The sequence below is a fragment of the Bubalus kerabau genome, chromosome 1 (genome assembly GCF_029407905.1).
Source record: "Bubalus kerabau isolate K-KA32 ecotype Philippines breed swamp buffalo chromosome 1, PCC_UOA_SB_1v2, whole genome shotgun sequence".
Classification (NCBI taxonomy): Eukaryota; Metazoa; Chordata; class Mammalia; order Artiodactyla; family Bovidae; genus Bubalus; species Bubalus kerabau.
Genome location: NC_073624.1, coordinates 186295451 through 186310557, shown reverse-complemented (window position 1 = coordinate 186310557; position 15107 = coordinate 186295451). Strand labels below are relative to the sequence as shown.

The 15107-nt window shown below is 45.1% G+C and overlaps 1 protein-coding gene across 1 annotated transcript in view; it reads left to right on the top strand.

The window, feature by feature from the left end:
• The window catches only part of VAV1 (vav guanine nucleotide exchange factor 1), a 63910-nt gene extending 49051 nt beyond the window's left edge, over positions 1 to 14859 (top strand). Inside the window, exons 23-27 of the mRNA XM_055546149.1 lie at positions 3023 to 3139; positions 5564 to 5651; positions 10249 to 10363; positions 12656 to 12807; positions 14559 to 14859. Coding sequence (XP_055402124.1) covers positions 3023 to 3139; positions 5564 to 5651; positions 10249 to 10363; positions 12656 to 12807; positions 14559 to 14612 — 526 coding nt within the window. The 3' untranslated portion in view covers positions 14613 to 14859. The remainder of the gene's footprint in view (positions 1 to 3022; positions 3140 to 5563; positions 5652 to 10248; positions 10364 to 12655; positions 12808 to 14558) is intronic.
• The last annotated feature ends 248 nt before the right edge of the window (positions 14860 to 15107 follow it).

The window sequence follows — 15107 nt, the reverse complement described above, 5'->3', positions numbered from 1 at the left end:
AATTATGACATCATATTTATATAATTTATATATATAATTTATATAATTATGACTTATAATTATGTGTTATCTATAGTTAATATATATTTTTATGTTATATACTTAAATTTATGCTATTAATATATTCATATTCTTGCTGATACATCATATATAATACTACATTATCTATAATTAATATATATTATTTCTGTTGTATATTTGCACTTATAGCATAATTATATTCATAGTCACATCTCTATTTATTTTTCACATTTATATTAAATGTACATTTACAATGGTATGCAACCAGCACCTCTCTCTAACTCCGAAACATTCTCATTACCCCCAAAAGAAATGCCCCCCTTGTCAACAGTGACCCCTCCTCTCCCTCCCCAAGCCCTGACAACCATGAACACACTTTCTGTGTCTATGAGTTTGCCAGTTCTGGGTGCTTCATATAAATGGAATTCTACCCTGTGTGCCCTTTGTGACTGGCTTCTCTCACTCAGCACCACTTTTCAGGGTTCATTCACCTTATAGCACTTAATCAGTACTTTATTCCTTTGTATGGTTGCTTTTGCAATTTAGAAAATATTGCATTAAAGTGCTACTTATTTTCTTTGTTGTTATTTATCCTGATTGAGTTTTTTGCCTTGCCCTTTAATTTTTGTACCTGAGGCTGTGTCTCACTCTCTTCATCCTATTTCCATCCTGGTGACCACAAAGATGGGCAGACAGTAGACACTCAGTAAATACCTTTCCAGAAATGCCAAATTTCAGAGTAAAAGGAAAAAAAAAAAAAAGCCCACACCTGTTTTTCTATACTCATACTCTCAATAGTTCTGAAACCAAATGTGTGGGTTTGTTTTTTTTTTTAATTCTCCGCACCTAACAATTCTCTAATTCTACAGACTCCAGCTTGGGTGTGCTACGATTCAATTTGATTCTGACACGATTTGTCTGGAGTTAGCGACAAATCCCATAGATTAAGGGCTTGGTTTCTAGCTCGGTTTACCTAGCTCACATGGTAAAAAAAATCCATGTGCAGTGCAGGAGACCTGGGTTCAATCCCTGGGTTGGGAAGATCCCCTGGAGAAGGAAATGGCAACCCACTCCAGTAGTCTTGCCTGGAGAATCCCATGGACAGAGGAGCCTGGCAGGCTACAGTCCATAGAGTTGCAAAGAGTCAGACACGACTGAGTGACTAACACACTTCAAGAGGTAGCCCTCCACTTTAGATGACAATCACAAGCCTGGGTCACCCAGAGTTCTGACCCACCAGCCACAAATGGGAGCTTCCCATAGCCCCCTCCTTGGGTTTGATAATTTGCTAACACAAACTCCCAGAACTTGTAGAAACAGTTTCCTTACTAGACTGTTTATTATCAAAGGATTCAAATCAGGAACAGTCAGATAGAAGAGTTGCTTGGGGCAAGGTATGGGGAAATGGGACAGGGCTTCCATGCCCTCTCTGGGCTTGCACCCACCCACCCCACCCCTGGTATCTCCCTGTGTTCACCAACCTGGAATCTCTCCAAACACTTTGGTTGGGACTTCCCTGGTAGTTCAGTGGTTAAGACTTTGCACGTCCCATGCAGGGGGCACAGGTTCGATCCCTGGTCAGGGAAGTAGGATCCCACATGACGAGTGGTGGTGGTTAGGAATCCCCAGCCCACCCCCACCCCCGCCCCCCGCAAAAAAAAAAATCAAAACTATTTGGTTGGAGTTCGGTTGAGGCATCTTTATATAGGCAAGATTGATTAAATTATGGGTCGTTAGTGATGGATTCAACCTCCATCTTTGCAGATGTGGAGGTGGGGCAGGGCTGAAAATGTCAAGCCTCTAATCACACGGCTCTTCTGACTACTAACCCTCATCCTGAGCCTATTAAAGAGCCCCCAGGGGCTTCCCTGGTATAGTGGCTAAGACTCCAAGCTCCCCATGCAGGGGGCCTGAGTTCGATCCCTGGTCAGGGAACTAGATCCCACGTGCAGCTAATAGTTTGCAAGCTGCGACAAAGACCGATGATCCTGCACGCCTCAACTAAGACCCAGGGCAGCCAAGTAAATAAAAGTAAATATTAAAAAAAAAAGAGCCCCAGTCAGCTTATTAGCATACAAAAAGACACTTATTGGGCTTCCCTGGTGGCTCAGAGGTAAAGAATCTGCCTGCCAATGAAGGAGAAACTGGTTCTATCCCTGATCCGGGAAGATCCCACATGCTGTGGAGCAACTAAACCCGTCTGCCACAACTATTGAGCCTGGGCTCTAAAGCCCGGGAGCCGCAACTACTTAGCCCATGTGCCCCAATAGAGAAAAGCCTACACAGCAACAAAGACCCAACACAGCCAAAAATAAAAATAAATAAAAATTTTAAAAAGACATATTACTTTGGAGATTCCAAAGGTTTTAGGAGTTATATGGAGAAGGCAATGACAACCCACTCCAGTACTCTTGCCTGGAAAATCCCATGGGCGGAGGAGCCTGGTAGGCTGCAGTAGATGGGGTCGTGAAGAGTTGGACACAACTGAGCGACTTCACTTTTACTTTTCACTTTCATGCATTGGAGAAGGCAATGGCACCCCACTCCAGTGTTCTTGCCTGGAGAATCCCAGGGATGGGGGAGCCTGGTAGGCTGCAGTCCATGGGATCGCTAAGAGTCGGACACGACTGAGGGACTTCACTTTCACTTTTCACTTTCCTGCATTGGAGAAGGAAATGGCAATCCACTCCAGTGTTCTTGCCTGGAGAATCCCAGGGACAGGGGAGCCTGGTGGGCTGCTGTCTATGGGGTCGCACAGAGTCAGACACAACTGAAGCAACTTAGCAGCGGCAGCATGCCAGGAAAGGGTGGAGAGCATAGAGAACAAATATATTTCTTCCTGTATCGCACTGAGACATAGCTACACCCAAAGGATTGTGTTGTTTCCTGCAATCCAATTGTGAAACCTTGGGCGTGACTTAAAGGTGTCTAATGGCCACTGCCTCCCCCAGGTTTACCTATCAGAGTTATGTGAACCTCTCTTCTTGGTATGTCTTGACAGGTACGCTGGCCCCATGGAGCGAGCCGGGGCAGAAAGCATTCTTACCAACCGCTCGGATGGGACGTTCTTGGTGCGGCAGAGGGTGAAGGATGCCGCAGAATTTGCCATCAGCATTAAGTAATTTCTTCTTTCCTGGCCCGTTTCCCCTTGTGAGCTGAGCACTTCAGGTGCTTAGGAAGGATGAAACCATTTGGGTATTGTTTCCAAGGGCTCTGAAGAGCTCCAGTACCAGTCCTTTATGTCTCAGCACAGGAAAAGAATTCAGCGAGAGGCAAAGTGATAGATATGAAGTGACTTTTATTAGGATAGTATGCTTGTGAGGTTTACAAAAGGGTGAGCCAGAAATGCTCTGCCCTAAGAACTCACTGGGCTACAATTTCATAAACAAATGAAAAGTGAGGAGGGGGACGAGAACTTCTTTGACTTTCTTGAATAGATAGATGTCATGCTTCCGGCATCAGCTCCTCCTCCCCCAGGTTGAGTAGGAGAGTTTTCTTGTCCCTATGTGGTCCACAAATTATTGTTCTTCTTATGTGCAGAGAGCATGTCCTAGGATTCATTAACTTACTGAGCTCCCTGGGCAGGAGGTGGGGCTCATGTCACCATTGTTTTATTGTTTTGGGTCATGTCCCGAGCCTCTGTGACATGCCTGTGTGGCTAAGCAAGCCTGCTTGGTTTTGTGGTTAAGCAAATCTGCTTTCTTGAGTAATCATTAACTTACAGGGGTCTCCCATGTTTTTCTATTTACAATCCCTTAGTGGGATTGAGTGTTTAATCACCTACTTTGTCCCTTTGCTCTGTCCCTGTCAAGACGATTGACTATTGTACGTTAACAAGTCACTTTTTATTGAGCTCCTGTAGGGTCCTGTGTGTTTTTAATTTTTGTTTTTTATTTCTTTTCATTGATTGGTAACCCACAGGAAAAAAAGATATGCTTCTTAAGGCTCTAAGGGGACATTAAGCATACTCGTTGTTGTTGTATGCTGTGTACTGTCCGCCTCTTTGTGACCCCATGGACTGCAGCATACCAGGCTTCCCTGTCCTTCACCATCTCCCTGAGTTTGCTCCAACTCATGTCCATTGATGGGTGATGCCATAAGAGGCGGAAATGCAGTCTGGACCCAAGTCTTGCAGACCCTGGCTGTCCTGCCTTTCTGTTTGTTTTGGGTGCAGCTTCTTTCTTGTGGTGACTCGTTTCCTTGTTGGTTTTTTCATTTTGTCTTGTGATGATAAGTGGGGCTTTCCCCATGGACATCTTTGCAGCTTGGGTCTCCAGAGATTTTGCATTTGCTTCCGTTGGGAATCACCAACAAGTTTACTTCTTTTTCAGATTAAAATAGTTTTGTTTAATTCTTAGTTTCCCAGTCTATACAGGTGGTTTAAGTATAAACGCTAAACCCGTAAGAAGGTGAGGTTAAGATGATGAATTCTTAAGTGTGACTTCTCTATTTTGAGTCTGAGACAAACAAGCTTTCACATGGTCCCTGCTGTGCTGATGGGTGGAGTTTTTCTAGAGCACGTTTTCCCCTCTGAGGATGTAGCTTTTTGACTTGACAGTCCAGCCTTTTGGAATGAGGGTGGGTCTCAGTGCCAACTCTCTACCCAACAAGGACACAATAACTCATCTCGTATTTCTGTGTGATCAAGATGTATGCTCTAGGGAATTCCCTGGTGGTCCAGTGGGGGCTGCCTTGCCTGCAATGTGGGAGACCCAGGTTTAATCCCTTGGTCAGAAAGATCCCCTGGAGAAGGAAATGGCAACTCACTCCAGTATTCTTCCCTGGAGAATTCCATGGACAGAAGAGCCTGGTGGGCTACAGTCCATGGGGTCACAAAGAGTTGCACACGATTGAGCAACTAACACTTTTACTTTCCAATGGTTAGGACTACTGAGGGCCTGAGTTTGATCCCTGGTTGGAGATCCTGCAAGCTGCCTTGCACAGCCAAAATTGAATTGACACATACTTTTAAGTTTCATCCTCATTTTGTCCTTTGGGGGATTTCCCTTACTTTTTTTTTTTAAGAGTTCAGCATTCTTCTCTCAGCATTTCTAGGGGTTTTCTGAAGTAGAATTTTTTTTTTTTTGGTTATCTAGTTCTTCATGTAAACAGAACCACTCCTGCCAATTCGTCTCTTCCGGATCCTTACTAGTCTGTGGTCTGCCATATTGGTGGAAATGAATTCCCTTCTCCTACATCCTTTAGATTCTATGGTCCTTTGTATTGGTGGAAGTGGAGATTTCATTCAATCTATTCTAGAAGGATGCCTTGCTTACCGAGTCTATTTGACTTCTCGACAACCCTGAGTTAAGGAAGATGATTCCTATTACACAGGGAAGAAATGAAGGCTTAGAACAGCAAAGTCTCCAGGGAAGGGATTCTGTTGAGTTCCAGTGGTTGCCCGTTCCCTCCAGTAGCCAAGTACCCTTCTTCCATGGTTGGCGTGCGGGGTTATAGCCTGGGACTGAGACGCAACAGGAAATAGGCCTGAATTCCCCGACTCGGGTCTCGGTGACATCTTGCTCTCTTTCCCTGCATGCAGGTATAATGTTGAAGTCAAGCATATTAAAATCATGACAGCAGAAGGACTGTACCGGATTACAGAAAAGAAAGCTTTCAGGGGACTTACGGTAAGGGTCAATCTACCCCTAACCCCAGTCTTTCAGAGTCTAAGTTGGACCCTCTCTGAGGCTCCACCTTAGGACCCCTTTTCCTCCATCCAGAATAACCACTCCAAGAGGCACTATGGAGCAACTGGCTTTAAACTTGTTTTTCTAATCACCAACAATGAGAAGAAGAATAATAACAACAGTAGCTGCAGTGATCATTTGCAAAGCACTTGTTGAATGCCAGACATATTATCATTAGGACTGCAGGTCATTCGCTCAGCTCTGAGTTCCCATTTCACAGATGGGGGAAACTGAGGTTTAGTTCTCATCTGGTGTCATAGAATGGCAGAGTCTCTGTTTTTGTCAGACATCAAGAGTTAGTTCTTCTTCAAGGCAGACATAGAGACACAGACATAGAGAACCAGTGTATGGACACCAAGGTGGGTAAGGGGGAGTGGGATGGATTGGGAGATTGGGACTGGCATATATACACTAATATGTGTGAAACAGAAAACTAATGAAAGCCTGCTGTATAGCACAGGGAACTCTACTTAATGCTCTGCTGCTGCTGCTGCTGCTGCTAAGTCGCTTCAGTCGTGTCCGCCTCTGTGCGACCCCATAGACAGCAGCCCACCAGGCTCCCCTGTCCCTGGGATTCTCCAGGCAAGAACACTGGAGTGGGTTGCCAGTTCCTTCTCCAATGCAGGAAAGTGAAAAGTGAAAGTGAAGTCGCTCAGTCGTGTCCGACTCTGTGCGACCCCCATGGACTGCCGCCTATCAGGCTCCTCCGTCCATGGGATTTTCCAGGCAAGAGTACTGGAGTGGGGTGCCATTGCCTTCTCCGACCTAATGCTCTGTGGTGACCTAAATGGGAAGGAAATCCAAGAAAGAGGGGATATATATATATGTACATAGAGCTGATTCACATTGCTGTATAGCAGAAATGAACACAACATTGTAAAGCAACTATACCCCAATTTAAAAAGATTTAGCTCTCCTTAACCTGTTTAATGATCATTTCATGGAGAATCCAGAGGCCTTTCAAGTGTTTTTGCTTCTATTTGTTGCTGTGCAATTTTGGGCTATCTTTTAGACCTCTTAAGCCCATTGATAAGGCTCATGGATCGTGCCCATGGTCTGTGGATCCTTGAGGAGCTTTGAATTCTCTGGTAAAAAAATCTAGAATTTTGCATATATCTGCATTTTTTTTTTTTTTTTTGAGGAAGGTGTCTCAAATTTCATTTGAGCTTCAAACATATCCTTTACTCCCCCAAAGGTTAGGGACTGTTCATTCATTCCACATATCTTTTTCTCCCCCAAACTTTTTATTCTGAAAATTTTTCCTCCCCCCGTTTTTTTTTTTTTTTTTCTGAAAAATTACTGAGATGTTACTGGAATAGTGTCATGAATATTTGTGGGCCTTTCACCTGGTTTTACTGATTGGTTGTTAATATTCTTCCTCTTTTGCTTTCTTTCTCTCCCTCTCTGCCTCTACACACACACACACACACACACACACACATTTGTTTTGCACTATTTAGGAGTAATTCACAGATATCAAGATCTTCCCTATAATTTAGAAAAATGGTACCGATGAACCTATTGCAGGGCGGAGATGTAGAGAACAGACTTGTGGGCACGGTGCGGGGAGGAGAGGGCGGGACAAACCTAGAGAGCAGTGTGGAAACATACACGCTGCCATGTGTAATGCTGTGCTAAGTTGCTTCAGTTGTGTCCAACTCTTTATGGCCCCATGGACTGTAGCCCGCCAGGCTCCTCTGTCCATGGGATTCCCCAGGCAAGAATACTGGAGTGGGTTGCCATGCCCTCTTCCAGAACCACGTGCAAAATAGATAACTCATGGGAAGTGGCTGTATAACGCAGAGATCACCCTGGTTCTCTGTGATGGCCTAGAGAGGCGGGAAGGGGTAGAAGGTGGCAGGGAGATTCAAGAGGGAGGGGACATAGGTACACTGAGAGCAGATTCACATTGTTGTATGGCAGAAACCAGCACAACATTGTAAGCAATTATCCTCCAATTAAAAATAAATTTAAAAAATTCTTCCTGTAAGTACTTTAGCATGCATATCTGAAGAGCCAAGACAATTTTTTTTCCCCTCACCACTGTATCATTATCACAGTCAGGGAGTTGAACGTTGATACAAAACTATTACCTAATACAGTGCGTTTTCCAAGCTCCCTGTTGGCCCCAATTACGTTTATTATAGCCTTTTCATCCCCAGGATGTAATCAGGGGAATCACACGTTGCATTCATGTGCTTAGTGTCTCTCTTAATTTGCGAGAGCTCCCCAGTCTTTTATTTATTTCTTTGGTCTTTCATGACATTGACGTTTTTTTGTTTGTTTTTCCAAGTGAGAGAATGTGTTAATCCAACAAAGATGAATAAACAACCAGAGTTTTGAGTGTTTTTTCACACTTAATGAACCGGAAAAATATTTCAATTACATATAACAACTGTATTCTGTTAAAAAAAAAAAGGCACTCCCATCACCTATGACGTTGTCATTTTTAAAAAGAATTAAATGTGTTTATTTTTAACTGAAGGATAATTGTTTTATAGTATAGTATTGGTTTCTGCCAAACATCGGGCTTCTCTGATAGCTCAGGTGATAAAGAATCTGCCTGCAATGCAGAAGGCCCTGGTTCAATCACTGGCTTGGGAAGATCTGTTGGAGAAGGGATAGGCTACCCACTCCAGTATGCTTGGGCTTCCCTGGTGCCTCAGTTGGTAAAGAATCTGCCTGCACTGTGGGGGACCTGGGTTCGATCCCTAGGTTGGGAAGATCCCCTGGAGAAGGGAAAGGCCACTCAGTCCAGTATTCTGGTCTAGAGAATTCCACGGACTCTATAGTCCATGGGGTTGCAAACAGTCAGACATGACTGAGCAACTTTCACTTTCACTGCCAAACATCAACATGAATTAGGACACTGACATTTTTGAAGTCTAGAACTCCTAAACATATAAAATATTTTGTTTTGCAAAATGTCCCTTAATTTTGACTTGCCTTTTCCCCCACTCTTAGGATGAGTTTGAACATTTATGGGAGAAATAGTCATAAATGACACACATCTGACTCTTGAATTCAGATGAGTCTTATTATGGAGACTGGCCTTCCCTTGTGGCTCAACTGGTAAAGAATCCAGCTGCAATTTGGGAGACCTGGGTTCAATCGCTGGGTTGGGAAGATCCCTGGGAGAAGAGAAAGGCTACCTACTCCAGTATTCTGGCCTGGAGAATTCCATGAACTGTACAGTCCATCGGGTTGCAAAAAGTCAGACACGACTGAGTGACTTTCACACGTTCACATAGAGACCAGCTTTTGGCTATTACACTCTATCTCTTGTCCTAGGACTGAATGCTGGATCTGTCCTTTTCTAGCTGTGTGACCCTGGATGAGCCTTCTCTGTGACTCAGTTTCTCCATCTATAAAATAGGGGACTCACCAATGTATTTACCTCCCATGATTATTAAGAGATTTTAAAAAATATTTATTTTTTAAAACAAAAAAAAAAAAAATGGGGGCTGGGTCTTCATTTCTGTGCGTGCTTTTCTCTACTTGCAGCAGGCAGGGGCTAGACTCTAGCTGAGGTGCGCAAGCTCTCAGTGTGGTGGCTTCTCTTGTTGCAGAACCTTAGAAGGCTTGTGGGCTTCAGTAGTGGTGGCGCGTGGGCTCAGCACTTGCATCTCCTGGACTCTAGAGCACAGGCTCAGGAGTTGTGGAGCAGGGGTTTAGTTGCTCCGTGGCATATGGGATCATCCTGGATCAGGGATTGAACCCATGTTTCTTGCACTGGCAGGCAGACTCTTTACCACTGAGCCACCAGATCAGATCAGATCAGTCGCTCAGTCGTGTCCGACTCTTTGCCACCCCATGAATAGCAGCACGCCAGGCCTCCCTGTCCATCACCAACTCCCGGAGTTCACTCAGACTCACGTCCATCGAGTCAGTGATGCCATCCAGCCGTCTCATCCTCTGTCGTCCCCTTCTCCTCTTGCCCCCAATCCCTCCCAGCATCAGAGCCACCAAAGAAGCCCCTAAATATTTATTTTTAATTAGCAGATAATTTCTTTACAATGTTGTGTTGGTTTCTGCCATACAATAATGTGAATCAGCCATAAATATACCTATATCTCCTCCCCCTTGAGCCTCCCTTCCACCCCTCTAGGTTATTAAGAGATTTTGATGATGTGTGGTTGCACACCGACCAGCACACAGTAGTTGCTTCATAAACAACATCTATTATTATTACAATTATCTGTAAAAATAGAGCTCTTGACACCCAGAGGGTGGAGGGGGTGTTTGGTTTTGGTGAACTGGTCGTCAAGCAAGTTGATTATTTGGTAAGTTTATCATGAAACAAACGATATTAGGAGAACTGTCTTGAGACAATGTGATTTCTTCCCCATAAAATGGTCCTGGCCTCTGGGAAGGGAGTTAGCTCCCTGTCAAGGGGAGCTTTCAAGGAGTCTGTTGCCAGGGAGCGCAGAAGAGGGGTCTGTTTCACACAAGGAGTTGGACGTGGTTCCTTCCGGCTCTGGCTCCCTCCCTTGTGGGCTGGCCCGCTGGAAGAGCATCTGTCCTGTTCTCTTTCTAGGAGCTGGTGGAATTCTACCAACAGAACTCTCTGAAGGATTGCTTCAAGTCGCTGGACACCACCCTGCAGTTCCCCTTCAAGGAGCCTGAGAGGAGAGCCATCAACAAACCATCAGGTAGGAGGCCTCCAGATGGGGGCCTGTAGTGCCAGCTCCTTCCTGTAGTGCAGGGAACGCTGGGGGATGCTGAGAACATTGCTGCCAGCGGGCGTGGAGAAGTCCTATCTGTGAAACAGCCTGAACTCCTTCCCACTTGCAGTTTGTCTCTTTGCTCCTGAGAGATCTGCATATCCATTTGCTTGGATGAAAGGGGTTACTTTCATATTTGGGAAAATGAGGATACAAGAAACCAGAAGGGTGCTCATCTGTATCTTTTAAGCCTTTAATTTTGTATTAAATCAGGCATTAATCAGTATCGATAACCTTCTCCTGGGCTTCCCTGGTGGCTCAGATTGTAAAGAATCTGCCTGCAATTCAGGAGACCCGGGTTCCAACCCTGGGTCGGGAAGAGCCTCTGGAGAAGGGAATGGCTACCCACTCTAGTGTTCTTGTTGGGATAATCCCATGGATAAAGGAACCTGGAGGGCTACCGTCCATGGGGTCATAGAGAGTTGGACACGACTGAGTGACTAAAACAACAAAAAACTTTCTCCCACAGAAAGGCAAGATCTTTAGCATTCTCTTACTTCTGTTTTCCTTTGTATAGCTTACTAACCTGGTTTGTTGAAATTTTCTGGAGTGTTGGCTATGGTTTTCTGTGAGTGACAACAATCATGCCTTACATTTTAGGAATTCTTTCTTCACCATTGCATTTCAATTTGCAAAGTTGTTATCAAGCATTGTTTAAACTGTCTACACTTCTTATTTTCCATGTTTTCCTTTATTTTTAAAATTCCTTATTCTAATTCAAATTTTATTTTGCTGGAGTGCATTCTGGAGCATGTTTGGTGGAAAAGTCACATGGGTGGTGGAGTTTCTGAATTCTTACCTGTCCAAAAAAAATTTTAAGATGGATTTAAAAATTAATTATTGTTCAAATGTTTGCCTATAAAATAACAGTTCCCCACCGAAAAAAGCTGTATTTTTGAGAAAGCAACACCAGCACAACATCGGGACTCTAAGATGAAAATTGTCCTTATTCTCATCACCCAATCAGATGTTTCTGTCTGCACATTTCTTCCTGGAAAATATATTCAGTCAGCCTATCTGCAGAAATACTACAAACTAATTTTCTACAATATCACTTAATATTGTACTTTGAGAAGTTTTCCTGTGTCCCTTTCCCCTTTGCTTATCTTTCTCTCTCTTTTTCTTTTCTTGTTTCTAAAAAAAAAAAAAACAACTACTGTTTGTTTATTTATTTGGCTGTGCAGGGTCTTAGTTCGGCACCCAGGATCTTCCCTCTTCATTGTGACATCCAGGATCTTTTTAGTTGTGACATGCGGGACCTTGAGGTGTGGCATATGAACACTTAGTTATGACATGTGGGATCCAGTTCCCTGCCCAAGGATTGAACCTGGGCCCCCTGCATTGGGAGCACAGAATCTTAGCCACTGAGTCACCAAAGGAAGCCCATCTCCTTCTCTTTTTTAACTCTTGCTGCTAAGTCACTTCAGTCGTGTCCGACTCTGTGCGACCCCATAGACGGCAGCCCACCAGGCTCCCCTGTCCCTGGGATTCTCCAGGCAAGAACGCTGGAGTGGGTTGCCATTTCCTTCTCCAATGCAGGAAAGTGAAAAGTGAAAGTGAAGTCACTCAGTCATGTCCTACTCTTTGCAACCCCACGGATTGCAGTCCACCAGGCTCCTCCGCTATGGGATTTTCCAGGCAAGAGTACTGGAGTGGGGTGCCATTGCCTTCTCCTTTTAACTCTTAGACCTCCTTCATATAATTAATATTATCTGGAATGAAAATTTCCACATCTTTCTTCTGTTTCTCTTACTATGAATATATGCGTGTGTTTGTTAGTTGCTCAGTTACATCCAATTCCTTGTGACCCCATGGACTCTAGCCCACCAGGCTCCTCTGTCCATGGAATTTTCCAGGCAAGAATACTGGAGTGCCTTGCCATTTCATCCTCCAGAGGATCTTCCTGACCAAGGGTCTCCTGCATCGCAAATAGTTCTTTACCATCTGAGCCACTAGGAAAGCATGAATAGATACAAAACATTTTAAAGATCATATATGGTATTATCCTCTAAATTTGCACCCTGGTTGGGCTGGAAGAATGATTCTGGGAAGACAGCTGTCTTCCCTCAGAACACAGGGCGCCCAAGACTCAGTGGAAAGAAGCATCGAGGGGTCCTTTACCCCAGCGCATTCTCCTAAGAGCGTTGTCCTCTGCAGGTGGTGGGAGGGTGGGAGGGCTCTGCTCCGGGCTGTTTCCCATGTCTGCTCTCTGCCGTACAGCCGGGAGCATCAAGATCTTTGGCACTGCTAAAGCCCGCTATGACTTCTGCGCCCGGGACCGATCAGAGCTGTCCCTCAAAGAAGGCGACATCGTCAAGATCCTTAACAAGAAGGGGCAGCAGGGCTGGTGGCGAGGGGAGATCTACGGCCGGGTGAGTCGGGGCGGGGCTCTGCCATGACAGTGGGGCTGTCCTGGATGGTGGACTGGGGAGAGTGGGCAGGGGGGCGTCCCTGGTTGGAAAGGAGGAAGGGACAGAGATTTCATGTATGCATCTTGCATTTATTTATTGAGTACCTACTATGTGCCATTCTGCTGGGTGCTGAGGAGGCACAAAGGAGCACAGTACCATCACTGTCCTACGAAACTCATAATTTAGTGGGAAATGTAGAACTGTGAACATGCCCTCGTAAGAGTGAATGGTCAAGATTGAGATGGGGAATCGTAAGGCACCTTGGGAGCCCCCGGGAAACCTCTGACTCACCCTGGATGAGGTCAAGACACCTTCTGAGAGGCAAGCTGATCACTGAGGGATGAGTAAAGTTAGCCAGGTAAAAAGGTCACAGTTGGGGGGGAGGGGGACCAGTGTGGGAAGCTATTGCAAACAAACCATCATGTGCAAAGGCCCTGGGGTGAGAGAGTGAATGGCATGTTTGGGGGAACCTGAAGGGAGGAGTTTGTCTGTCTTACCCACGTCAGTGTCTCCAGTGCCTGGAACAGTGGCTGTCATGTAGTTGCTCAATATTTATTGAATGCATGAAGAGGCAGACCAACCACTTTTGCCTTCTGTGTTCTTTGCCTGAATTTGGACTTTCAGGAGGGAACTCAAATTTTCTCAGAAAACTTTGCTTCTCTTTGCTTCTTATTTTTGTCTCACAAAGGGGGAGAAAGTCTTCTTTATTTCATCTGCTGATGAATTTCTAGTCTCCAGCATATTGCCTTGCTTGTATCGGTTTCTCAAAAAATACTTGTTGAATGAATATAAGGGCAGCAGTTAGGAGCTTAAATTCTACCAGAGGGAAACATGAAAAGTGACCTCTGGATAATTGCTTAGGAGAGCAGTTTTAGGAGCCATAGAGGGTAAATGTATTGTGTGATGGAGGACAAATGGGGTGTGAGGGAGCCTTCTGGGGTGTTTAGGAAGATCTGCGCTATAAAGAATTCATCTACCCATCCACCCATCCATTGTTATATCCATCCATCCACCCACCCACCCATCCATCCATCATTTTGTCCATCCATACATTGTTTACCCATCCATCCATCATTCCATCCATCCATCCATTCATCCATCCACTCATCATTCAATCATTCATCCATTATTACATCCACCCATCCCTTGTTCATCCATCCATTCATTCCATCCATCCATCCATCATTCCATCATCCATCCATCATCCCATTCATCTATCCGTTGTTCATCCATCCATCCATCATCCATCCATCTATCTTTTCAATATTTATTAAGGATTTACTGTGTTCCAGGAACTATTCTAGGTTTTTGGAACTCAGTGATGAATCAGACAGACAAAAATCCCTGCCCTGTTGTAGGGAAGAGAGGGGGAACAGAGAACAAGTCTGTAAATAAGTAACATATATAATCAATTAGATGGTGAAAAGTGTTATGGAAAAGTAGTAAGTGGGGGTGAAGAGTGTCGGGGTGGGTGAGGTTTGCAGTGCTTAAATTGGATGGTTAGAAGTCCTTATGGATAAGGTGATGCATGAGTAAAGGACAGGAGGAGGTGCAGGTGGTCAGCTGAGGGTGTATCCGGGGAGCTACTTTCTGGGGTAGAAGGTGTGGCAGGTGCAAAGGCCCTGAGGTAGAGGAAACCTGGCCGGTGTGTCAAGGAACAGCGGGAGAATGCACAAAGAGGCTGCCCTGACTCCTTCCCTGTCTCTTTCCAGATTGGCTGGTTCCCCTCCAACTATGTGGAAGAGGACTATTCTGAGTACTGCTGAGCCTTGGCACATTGGCAGAGAGACAAGAGATTCCAGGCTCCAAGCCCAGGATGAACAGCAGTGGGGCCAGGAGCTGGGACAGATCCTGGTGGGCTGAGAGTCCGCGGACTGTGGAGGGCTAGCGTCCAGCTGGCAGGACTCCAGGGATGATGCCCTGCCATGGTTAATTTATAACACATGCATTTCCTCTTGGGTCCCCTTGAGAAGGTGGGGCTCTAGGCAACTACTTCCAATATAATGATAAATGGATGGACTGTGTCAAACCTGCAAGGGGAATGGTGGGAGAGGGAGTTGGGACAGACACAAGCCCCCTCACTGATTCCTGCTTTCCAGCTCTCTCACCTTTCTCTGTCACTGAAAAGACCTCCAAGACCTCCAAGTCCTCCAAAAGAATGAACTTATGGTTGCTGGTGGTGTGGGGTGGTGGGGGGAGGATGGGAGGAAGGGATAGTTAGGGAGTTTGGGATGGATATGTACACACTGCTGTATTTAAAA